General features: G+C 42.9%; 1 protein-coding gene across 1 annotated transcript in view; it reads left to right on the top strand.

Annotated features, from left to right (window-relative positions):
- Positions 1-12,474, top strand: part of LOC308159015 (gamma-aminobutyric acid receptor subunit gamma-3-like) — a gene marked incomplete at both ends in the record, with an annotated part of 37,716 nt that overhangs the window by 1,721 nt on the left and 23,521 nt on the right. Inside the window, one exon of the mRNA XM_080532754.1 lies at positions 8,635-8,702. Coding sequence (XP_080388880.1) covers positions 8,635-8,702 — 68 coding nt within the window. The remainder of the gene's footprint in view (positions 1-8,634; positions 8,703-12,474) is intronic.

The raw sequence follows: 12,474 nt of genomic DNA, 5'->3' as shown, positions 1-12,474 counted from the left end.
GGGATGGAAACACACCAAAACACAAGACACAACCAAAACATTCGTAACACTGTTGATGATCCCTCTGTAGCTGAGCTTTTCCTCAGAGCCATAAAATACCATTGCATTTCTCTAAACTCTGCAAGCTTGATAGCTAAATGATTGAACTATGCCAATCTCTCATAAGCACACATTAATTTTATTTGTATTCAATATTCTCAACATTGAATATGTGTGTACTGCTGTATTCAATGGTTTTCCTGTGCATTGAGGCACATGATGTTGACTTACATGCCCTACTCACATCGTACAGTATATCCACTCCTTTCTCATGTAAACACCTCACATAAATGAACTCATATTGGATAGGTCTATACTTGGTATACTATGGCTTGCACCGTGTGATTCTTTTTTTTTATAGTTCTTGGCTTGAACATCACCTACCAGATTATGGATACTGATGCATCTCTCGGTTCATCTCACATGAGGAAGTAACGCTTTTGTGGCCCTATTATGTCAGCTTCCTTTTGGGTTGTCAGGGGATCCTAGACAAAGTGGGTCAGACTACATTACTCAGCATGCCATCCACCACCTAGTTCGGAATCACACCATGGTACACAGAAGATTCTGGAAGATAGATTCCTCCAAGCTTCTGGGAGTTGAACCTTAAATGTTCCTTTATCGAGTTCTCCTTGGACTACATGTAAATGTAGTCCACACAAATGTGTGTTTTCCGGTTGTTCAATATTACGAAAGTGAAAGTGTTGAAGAGTCCACTCAATATAACAAAAAACTGTTTTAGGATCACTAAATACTTATAATTTGTGAATTGGATTCACTGTACGTCCTGTCACGCGTCCCGTCTTGCTTCAGGCTACGGGGTTAGTAATACACATGGCTTATAAACAAACTTACGTTTTAAGACATGTTCAAAAGCAAGGACTCTGTGATCAACTAATTATGTGTAGTTATGAGTTTTTGTTGTGCTAAACATGCAGTTAGATGTTCATAGCAACGTTCCTTAGCTGCTAGCCAACTACCAAATGCGCAAAATACGCATCTGTTTTGATTCAGAGCGAGTTTCTCCGGAATTTGGTTTGAGCTGTACCAACATTCTATCTTCTTCAACAATTGTATTTATGACACATCATTTGAAAGTGTACAATCTGTACTTTCATATGTAAAATATTGTAAAAAAAATAAAATAATAAAGACCTTGCCCTACTTGGGCATTTTTTCACCAGACTGTCACAGTTGTCCTTGTAAAAATAGATTGAAATACATGAACTAATTGACTGATAGCAAGTCACAACATTTATAACAGTCTGTGTGAGCTAGTGTGTATGTACTCATGAGCAGGTTTGTGTGTGTGTGTGTGTGTGTGTGTGTGTGTGTGTGTGTGTGTGTGTGTGTGTGTGTAGGGGGGTAGGGCAAAGGTTTGAGGGTGGGCAAGAGGGGATTCTTCTTTCCGTCTAGCTTTTTGAAAGCTGAGAGATGTGACTGAGGAGGGACGCAAAAACAGGTGCATCTTGGTGAAAATCGATGTTTTCAGAGTGGGTGCAGCTGATCTCCGTTGTCATTAGTTCATAGAGTTTTTTTTTTTTTTTAAATGTCAAGGCAGGAGGTTTCTCCTGCCAGGAAACAACTCTGCATCCTAGTTATATGTTTTCACAAATTAAAACAATGTGCAGCATTCCTAGCACAAGGTAAAGTTTGACCCACTTTGCCGTTATTCAGAGCAATGAACTCTGCTCATCCAGAGACAATGTCAGACTCATTCTAAGCATCGCCCACTCAATACACTTTCTATTGGAGGAGAAGTGGTTCAACAGCCGTTGGCAAGTATTTCCCTTCTCTTACACATGGCGGTTACAGTGAGGGTTAATGTTGTCTCTTTCTTCGGACTCTTGTCCCGTGCTGTTTTAAAGGGAAATCCTTGATGATTACATGTTTGTTGATAATGATGATGATAATTTGACTGGACCAAATAATTGATGTAGTAATTTCATCAATCGCAGTTACATACAGTAATTGGTCGATTACTGAACATTTACTGTTTTCTTTTTCACTGGAAGATTTTCGTCTTTTCAAGTTACAGACAGTGCCAGTGCTGTACAACTCTCTCTCACTACGGCAGGTGAGCTGGCATGTGGCACATCCTGTCAGCAGAAAGGCAGGATATGACTACCTTTCTCAATGTTCCAAGGCCCCAATGACATCTAATTAGGTCTCACATGAAATGAGCTCACAGTCTTGGAGAGACTCAATTAAATGGACTTCTAGTCTGACCATACCGGGCACTCATCTTTGACTCCTCAGTTAGTTCATCATGCCATTCCCAATTCCATAACCCAGCAGGTGCACGGAGGATCCTGCCTGCATCATTTAGTTTGTTAGATATTGTATGTCACTGCAGGGGGGGTCATGTCATGTGTAGATGGGTGTAAAGTAAACCCTATGGATGTTAACCTTCTTAAGAGTATCATCCACTCCCCTATTGTTAGGGATTAAGAGAATTCTCTCTGTGGTTTATGGGTGGAATACAAATGATTATTTCAGCAATAGCAATGCAAAGAAAGGCTTTGGAACAGCTCAGGGTAATCCCCAGACATTCTGTTGGAATCTACTGGGAAATGTATAATACTAATGAAATCTGTCTGCCATTGTTAATACTCAGCTAATCTTTATTCCATATTTTTCTGAATGCAAGAGTGAATATTCAAGAAATGTAATGATGTGTGTGTGTATGTGTGTGTGTGGTGTGTGGTGTGTGGTGTGTGGTGTGTGGTGTGTGTGTGTGTGTGTGTGTGTGTGTGTGTGTGTGTGTGTGTGTGTGTGTGTGTGTGTGGTGTGTGGTGTGTGTGTGTGTGTGTGTATGTGTGTGCGTGCGTGTGTGCATGTGTGCGTGTCAGAAATACTGTAGGGATAGGCCAACTTAATGGCGCGTATGCACGCGCTTGTACTTGTTTACCCTTTTAGAGGAAGGAAGAGGGAAAAAAATCTGCAATATGAACAAACCTCTCCCACTTCTCAAATACAGTACACTTTAACTCCACAAACAGTGCAGTGCTGTAGAAACACTTCACTTGGCAAGCAACACTTTAGGAACAGGCATTCAACAGGCATCACTTGACCTTATGTCACCTGTGCCTCATTACAGAAAGTTCACCCTTCTCCTCTGGCTGTGCAGTGATCAGGTTAGCAGCAAGTACAATGGCAGGGCCTGAGACAGAACCACACACCCTAATGATGGGATTGCCAGAGGTACACATCTACAAAGGCCTTTAATATAACAAGCAATGCCATCTTCCCCTTTCCCACTCAGCTAAAAGTATTAGTGTTTGTACTGGCTCTGGACTGCTGTAAAAACAGAGGCTTGGGGCTAGCTATGTTATTGAGCAAGATGTGATATCATTAAAGTCAGCTCTGCAGTTTACCAGGGCAATCAGACACTATCAAACCAGGCACAGACTAATTTATTTTGTTTTCGTCTGTTAAAAGCCCTATATTGTCATGACATTGTACAGATATTGAGAGATATTAGATGGAAATACATGTCTCAAATCAATCTAGTTCTTCTTTCAATAGAGTACCAATGGGATGGGACATGCTTTTGTGATGATCCAGCCTGGTCCTGGCCTAAATACTATTTGAAAACTTTGGACTTTGGATGTTCATTTTTCATTTTGCCATTTAGCAGACGCTTTTATCCAAAGCGACTTACAATTACGAATTACAGGGACATTCCCCCTGGAGTAACTGAGGGCTAAGTGCCTTACCCAAGGGCACACTAGTAGTGGTGTGGCTTCAGGCGGGATTTGAACTCACAACCTTCCGATCCCAAGTGCACAATAATTTATTGAGCGAACCACTTCACAAGAGTAAGAGGGGCAATGAGGTGAGGGTTCTCCTTCATCTCCTTCAGATAACCTGAAGCAACCCTTTGGTTCTCTTTCAGACGACTTGGTTCGATCCCTCACTAGGGAACCCTGTAAAACACCCTGATTGGCTTAAAACACGGCTTGATTGCCTAAATGGTAAATGGACTGTACTTATATAGCACCTTATTCCATAGCGCTTTACAATGGCCTCTCATTCACCCATTCACACACACACATTCACACATTCACACGCCCGCTCATTGGGAGCATTTGGGGTTCAGTGTCTTGCCCAAGAACACCTCGACGCGTGGCAGCCGGGGATAAAAACCACCGAACCGCAGACCTTGCCATCATTAGACGCCGGCTCTACCTCCTGAGCCACTGCCTGGTCCGAACTGGAACCTGTGTGGATACAGCAATGTTCCCCCTGTCTTATTGATGCAGTTCTCAGATACAGCACCAAGTTCAGTCTGGCCCTCTGAAGGTGCAGTCATCATGTCCAGGCTGTAAAAGCTCTGAAAAGTATGTGGAGAAACCCAGTGGGCAGCAGCACATAATATGATAATAATTATGATAATAATTCAAAGATATTATATTTGAAACAGAGACACCTTTGAACCCTAACCCTAACATCAAATGACCTTTTATCAAATGGGGAGAAACTTCATAAATAGTAGGGATGCTCCGATTTTTGGGGCCGATACCGATCACCGATTTTTTTCCTCAAGATCAACCGATACCGATACCGATTTTTTAAAAAATACATAACTGTAGGCCTACTGACTGGATAGCCTACATATTTTTTGCTTTTTAGACAAAAGTTTTGATCCATTAGGCACCAAGCAAACGCAGACCCATTTTTATGGCATAGTAAAAGTCTGGCCTATCACCCAGTTAGGGCCTGAAGCCCAAGTCAGTCGATATGGCTGTATAAAAGACATCATAAACGTGGCCTTCATGGTTGACATACTGTTACGTCCTCCTATGTTTTCTGTTCAGTTATCTGTCTTCCCCAGGGGCAAAAAAAAAAAGAAGAAAAAAATAAATAAAAACCGGTTTTTGCGATCAGCCATTTTTGCCGATCACCGATCGAGTCATTTGGAGTGAAATCGGCCGATTTAAATCGGTGGCCGATAAATCGGAGCATCCCTAATCAGTGTTCACCACAGGTATTCAGCTGGATCCGGAGCTAACGGTGCGATACCATTACAGTGATCATTGTAATAAACTGATTGACCATTTGGCTGGATTCCTGTGGAATGTTATATCAAAGATACATAAGCTACTGTAGCAAAACACTGGAAAGAAACATCACAGAATAAGGAAAATAACATCAAAATGCTACTCTTAAAAACATGTTAAATTAGATAAAATATGACTATACAGTATACACACATCTATGAAACACTCAAATGTCATAATAGACATAATAGAAACACCTAGGCGAAAAAAGGTGAGAATAGGTCATGATGAGGCGTACCCACTCTTCTGTGACACAACGAACCAGGACAGTTGTAAAGGAATTAATGTAAGTTAATCATGGCAATTCCTTTGGCTCACAAACACAGAGTGATTCATAATAAACACATGTAACTGGATGTAGTGGAATGGAATGGAATGGAATGGACTTTATTTGTCATTGCTACAGTACAGGTACCAAACAACGAAATTTAGGAGGAGTGGCTCCCCTGGTGTTAGGAAAGGAAAAAGAAAACACATTTTAGAAAAAGCATAGATGCATAAAATCACAAGAAGGTAAGGAGCTGGTTTACATCAATAAAGGCTATGACTTTAGCAAACAGGCTATGACTTTAGCAAACAGCTGCATTTCCCACACTAATCTTCAGTCCAGTTCAAATCCATCTTGAACATAAATGTACATACATCTATATGTTACAATCTTATTCGATTATTTGTACAAAATAAACCTATTCGCTTCCTTAATGAACTGAAGTGTCAATAGTTTTTTCACAACTGAAATGTTCTCATGTAGTGTCAGATCAGAACGTTATATAGAACTGAACCCCCCAGGGTTTTGATATTCTCAACGTAAAGTTCCAGCAGCATGTAACATTCAAGCGTTCTAATAGCTTCCTAATGGTTGTAATGACTATGCTTAATCGGCAGTGATCAGGGATTGAGGTCCCTTATGAAATAAATATTTAATTTAAGAACGCTGTTTTGATCCAGCGAAAGTGCTTTCTAAAATGGAGTGTCCTACCCAGTACTCAGTTTGTATAAAACATGATGTTACTAACCAGAGGTGTTTCTAGGAGGGTATAGACTCACCGATTTTCGCGAATATACCTGCGGCTCTCCAGGACCGTACTTAGAGACCCCTGGACTAGAGAGTGAAGGGAGTGGCATCATGAGCAAACCGATTTGGTTTGTTCGTATAGTACAGTGTTGTTTACATAGCCCCTCAGGGTGAGGTGCCAGAGACCCTGTAGATACATCCTTCCTAAGGGGGGGGTGTCCCTGCTAACAGGGTGATTGAGAGGTCTGAGTGAACGGGGGCCGGTCTGTCTGACGAGACCATGTAATTTATTTCCCATCACATTGACAGGCTAACTGGGTGCAAAAGCTGCTCCTCCATTAAACCCTCATGGGGTCATTTGACACTGCAGATGGGAGTTGTAATCATGCTTGTCTGATATGGGGGGAGGCAGGACTGGGCAGGGCTGGGATGTCTCTCCCTGCCTGCCAGCAAATCATTAATAACAGACAGGACAGGACAGGCAACTCACCATAGGGAACATCAAAGAGGAGCAATCCTCAGATATTCCATAAACAAAAAAACTGGGCCATTATGTAATTATGCTTACTGTACATGAACGTTGATGTAATGTCTCAGTAGCCTACAACCAAAAGACAATGAAAAAAAAAGTTGGCATTTAGCCTAGTGCTCACATCCAATATTACACCTAGGAAGTTGCTGACATGAATTATTATGATGCATTAACGCACATGTCTAAAATGGCCTCACATGCTACATTCTGTTCTTCTGCGTTACAGGGCTGTGTTGCAAACAAAACATATCCACATGCTGATATTTCTGTGAAAGTCTGTACTGAGTGTAGCCTACAATACCACCTCAACAGTTAATTGCTGGAGTTACCAAGTCTGTGAGCAGTGAGTTAGGATAATGTGCAATGATAGAGAGGCACATAGCCAGACAAGCGTGAACTGTTCATTACAACAATGCCTTGTAAGATTGAACGCTAATAGGTATAGAGAACAGGCTTTAAATGATGCGGGAAGCTAAGTGTAACATCTAGAGTATGAATTGTTTATGAATGAATGAATGAATGAATGGTCTTTATTGTCATTGATATAGTACAGGTACCAAACAATGACATTTGGGAGGGGTGGCTCCCCTGGTGCTAGGAAAGAAGAAAAAAAACTAAAAAAACAAGAAGGGAAAGGAGCTGGTTTACATAAATAAAGGCTATGTACACTATCCACTATACTATACTGTACAGATAAAACACTGTGCTGTACTCTATGCTATGCTATACCTATTCTAAAATTTCCTATTTCTCTGCAACCTTATGTACCCTAGGGTTGTCATATTGCACATAGTGTTATTGCACATTCATTTAAAGTGTCGCAGTTTGCAGGCTTGAAATGTACACATTTGTGCCTCAGCACTACACCTGATTTTTTTCAATCTAGCAGCTGCCATCAATCCGTCCAGACTGTCCAGGGCCCAGAACCTAGGTCTTTGCTGTGTTCAGGGCCTGGATGGCCTGGATGGCCCTGGGGTAGAAGCTGAGCTGAGCATGTCAATTAACCGGGTGGTTACGGTGACTATCTTTACATCTGTTCAAATGTCACTGGAATGGCATTGAAGAACTGGTCAACCCCTCTCTTCCTAAAAAATTATTAGAACTTTTTTCAAGTAATATTCCACACCATCCTCTGTCATTAGGAAGTCCATGCCTGTACACGTGCCCTCACATGATTGTTCTGTCATGTGTGCATGCACACATCAGGCAATGGCAATCGATAGGCAGCTACCAAAGAAAGAATACCGGTACTTTGCTACAGTAGGAGGTCAGTTGGATGTGGGGGAGGGTGGATGACTTGCAACCGAATGTTGTGGTTCCAATCAGCTTTGGGACAATTTTGACAAACATCCTTTTTCAAATGCCTTCCACTGACAACTTACCCTTACCTTAACCTCGAAATACTACATAGTTGCATTGTTAACATAGTGATTTGTTGTTGTTGTTTATCATTGTTCATCTGTTTTATCTTGTGCTTCATGGAAGCGTACAGATTTAATGTTATATTAAGGTGCAGAAGGTGAAGATGTGCACATGATGGCTAGCACTATTGTTTCTGCATGGATGTTTTCTTAGGAGACGTGCATGTAAAAATCTGTTTGCCTCAATACCAAATACATGGGGAAGATTGGCAACATGAAATGCCATCTTTTAAGTTGTTGCCGGAGTTGTTAATGTCTAGAATTAGCAGTTGTAAATAATTGTTTCCGATACATGGCTCTGGTTGGTAAATTCCTTTCCTTTTATCTGGAAATTAGGTACTGTCCTAATGCAGCAGGATCTACACAAAAGATTGTGTGGACTATGGACTATATGCTACATATTCCTATTGTTATCAAGAGTATGTTCAATTTCATTTGATGTTTTTCAATCTGTTTTCAATCTGATGTTGGCATGTCCCCTGAACTAACATTGACACGGTTTGTCAGCTTTGTGATTTGTTTTTATTCATCATGAAGTTTTACACTGTTTCCCCTCTTTTGCAGTGAAACCAACTCTTATAGATGTTGAAATATATGTCAATAGCATCGGACCTGTTTCATCAATTGACATGGTAAGTGAATATTCTTTCTTTTTCTCTGTCTTTCTCTTCTCTCTCTTGCAGACACACACTTGCGTACACACGTACACATGCACACACAGTGAGAGAGAGAGAGAGAGAGAGAGGGAGAGAGAGGGAGAGAGAGAGGGAGAGAGAGAGGGAGAGAGAGAGGGAGAGAGAGAGGAAGGGAGAGAAAGAGAGAGAGAGAGAGAAAGAGAGAGAGAGAGAGCATGGACAGCTTTATCCTGCCTATCATGAACATTATTTGCCAAGAGCTACTTTTGCTGTTCTGTTTGAGAGGAGGTCAGTTGTGGCCAGGAGAGTTAAAGTAGCGTATACTTTCAAATCCCATCTCTTGTGAGCTCGGATGCACAGCCGTGCAGGTCATTTATCTGCTGATAAGGTGAAATGAGTGGGAGGATATGTAGGAAGGATAGAGTGCAGTTGACACTTTCCTTAGACTTCTCATAATACTGTTACTATTATGGCTCTGTCTCACCTTGCATATACAGTAGTACATTGAAGTGATGCGGTATTCAATATTCAGTATCCAAATATGTACACAGGATATCATAGACAGTTGATTTAATTACATCATAAATCATTTAGAACTGAACTGATGTTGCTCGTACAGTAGTCAGTATAGTGTGCTGTCGTATCACTGTTGGGCTGTAAAATAAGTCAGTGGGAACACAGGCAATTGTGTTAAGAAAAAACAAGTTCAAACTGCTATACTTATGCCTAGGTTATTGGGCCATCACATGCAGGAGTTGCAACTATGTCTAAGTACAAGTACATTTCTGGTAGATACACAGGGACTGGTCTGTCTTCACTCTGATGTGACTTAGTGATAGCCTATAGACGGAGACCAAACACTGCCACAGCACCACCCCTGTCGCCTTGGTAAATGTTACAATGCCAGAGAGAAAACAACATATCTCTTCAGCTCGGCTTGGCTGCACATCTTGGCACACTTCAATGAACACCAAACCCCACTCTCTGAACAGTGGAGGGACCCTGTGTAGGACTCATAAGGCTTAATGTCCATTTAGCGCTTTAGATCTTTTGAACTCCACTTCTAGAAGAAAAAGCAGGTCATCGTGTGATCCATATGACATAGCTAAATACACCTGACATAGCTACAGCTACTGCTAAATACACCTGACATAGCTATAGACATTTACATTTACATTTTTGGCATTTAGCAGACGCCTTATTCCAAAGTGACTTACAATCAATACATTTGAATACTAAGCATGAGAATCATCAGTCCACCATTCGTAGCAGGAAGAGTAATCTAGCTCAGGCCCGGGGCCATTGATAGAAGGGAAAACCTTCTCCTATCACCTTCTTCTAAAACCCAGTTTTTTACACTGGAGAAACAGAGAAACAGTACAAGGGGGGCAATAGAAGTTCTTAGGGACACAGTAGAGGGGAAAGCGGGTGTCTTTAGGAGACGTAGTGGTGAGGGGCAGAAGATGTCTCAGGAGGAGCAGTTAAGATGTAACCTAAAGAGATGGGTCTTCAGTCTACGACGGAAGATGGGTAGTGACTCTGCCGTTCTGACAGCCGTGGGGAGCTCATTCCACCAGCGGGGAGCCAGTCTTGTGAAGAGACGTGATCGGGCAGCACGACTGCTGTGTAGAGGAGGTGGGGCCAGTCGGCCAGCCGAGGTGGAGGAGCGGAGTGAGCGGGCAGGGGTTTGGGAGGTTACCATTTCCTTCAGGTAGGCAGGGGCTGTCCCTTTAGCTGCCTGGTATGCAAGCACCAGGGTCTTGAATCTGATGCGAGCTGCTATCGGGAGCCAGTGCAGGGTGCAAAGGAGAGGGGTGACATGAGAGTATTTGGGGAGGTTGAATACCAGCCGGGCAGTAGCATTCTGGATGAGCTGCAGAGGTCTAATGGCGGAGGCGGGGAGCCCAGCCAGGAGTACATTGCAGTAATCCAGGCGGGAGATGACCAGTGCCTGGGTCAAGAGTTGCGCTGCCTCTCTGGTAAGGAATGGTTGTATCCTTCTGATGTTGTAGAGGAAGAATCTGCAGGAGCGAGCCGTTGCTGCAATGTTCTCCGCACAGGATAGTCGGTTGTCCAGGATCACTCCAAGGTTCTTGGCTGTCAGGGAGGGGGTTACAGTAGAGTTCTCCACTGTGATAGAGAAGTCTTGGAGAGGGCAGGCTTTCCCGGGGATGAAGAGGAGCTCGGTCTTGTTAAGATTGAGCTTGAGATGGTGGTCAGCCATCCATGTTGAAATGTCAGCGAGACATGCAGAGATACGGGTTGCCACGTGTAGATCAGACGGGGGGAAGGACAGGAAGAGTTGAGTGTTGTCTGCATAGCTGTGGTAGGAGAGCCCATGTGAGGAGATTACCGAGCCAAGAGACTTGGTGTAGAGAGAGAAAAGTAGGGTCCCTAGGACGGAGCCCTGGGGTACCCCAGTGGAGAGGGTTCGTGGAGAAGACAGCAATTCTCTCCAGGTCACCTGGTAGGAGCGGCCCGCCAGGTAGGAAGAAAACCAGGAGTGTGCGGTGCCAGAGATGCCCAGTTCTGAGAGGATGGAGAGAAGGATCTGGTGATTGACTGTGTCGAAGGCAGCAGACAGGTCCAGGAGAATGAGAACGGAGGAAGCTTAAGCAGAGTGGAGGGCTTCCGTGACAGCAAGGAGCGCAGTCTCAGTGGAGTGCCCAGCCTTGAAGCCGGATTGGTGGGGGTCTAAGTGTTCCATCTTCCGGCGATAGTCAGTCAGTTGTTTAGATGCCGCGCGTTCAAGGGTTTTGGAAGGGAAGGAGAGAAGGGATACAGGTCTGTAATTGTGGACAGATGATGGGTCAAGGGTAGGTTTCTTGAGGAGAGGCTTGACTCTGGCTATTTTGAAGGCCGCTGGGACAGATCCTGTGGATAGGGAGGAGTTGATTAGGGTGGTGAGGTAAGGAAGGATGTTGGCGGAAATGGATTGGAGAAGAGGGGAGGGGATGGGATCGAGAGGGCATGTGGTTTCCCGCTTTGATGTGATAAGTGTGAGAATCTCATCGGGGGAGAGGGGGGAAAAAGATGACAAGCCAGAGACCGAGTGTCGAGGAGAGAGTTTGGAAGGGGTGTTAGCATCGTTAGTATAGCTAAATACACCTCACTTAGCTACAGCTAAATACACCTGACATAGCTAAATATTGGGGTAGTTAGTGGTGGCCTAGTGGATAGTGAGTTGGACTAGAGATCAGAATGTCATGAGTTCAAATCCCACATGTGTGCCTGTGAGTAAGGCACTAAGCCCCTAAATTACTCCAGGGAGACTGTCCCCGTAAACTCTAATTGTAAGTCGCTTTGGATAAAAGTGTCTGCTAAATGGTTAAAAGGTAAATCCATATGTACAATAACAGTTTATGGTTTAATAGGCAATGTACTGTACTCAACCAGACATTATATTTTATGGACATTAATACTGACCTTATACCATAGACTTTTGTATTTATTTTATATCATTGAAAAATTACTCCAGTGATACTGAGTGCTTGTATGACTAGGCATTATTGAAGCGGATATTAATATAGGGCACAATGAAAGGATGTGTGATTAAACACCAATAACTCAAAGCGCTGTGGTGCTGTTGCTGGTGCTGTGCAAAAAGCCCAGTAAGCTAAATTAAGTGGCCGAAAGGCACACCACCATCTATGTCCAGTCCAGCAGGAGAAGGGGTGATAGGTCGTTTTTTGGTGAATACTCTTATAGGTAAAAGCAAATCTTGTTAATTTGGGCTAAAATGTATCCACAGAGATTTCCAGACAAAACT

Source organism: Nansenia antarctica, assembly GCF_963989245.1.
Source record: "Nansenia antarctica genome assembly, chromosome: 5".
Taxonomy (NCBI): domain Eukaryota; kingdom Metazoa; phylum Chordata; class Actinopteri; order Argentiniformes; family Microstomatidae; genus Nansenia; species Nansenia antarctica.
This window is presented reverse-complemented; position numbering and strand designations above follow the sequence as displayed.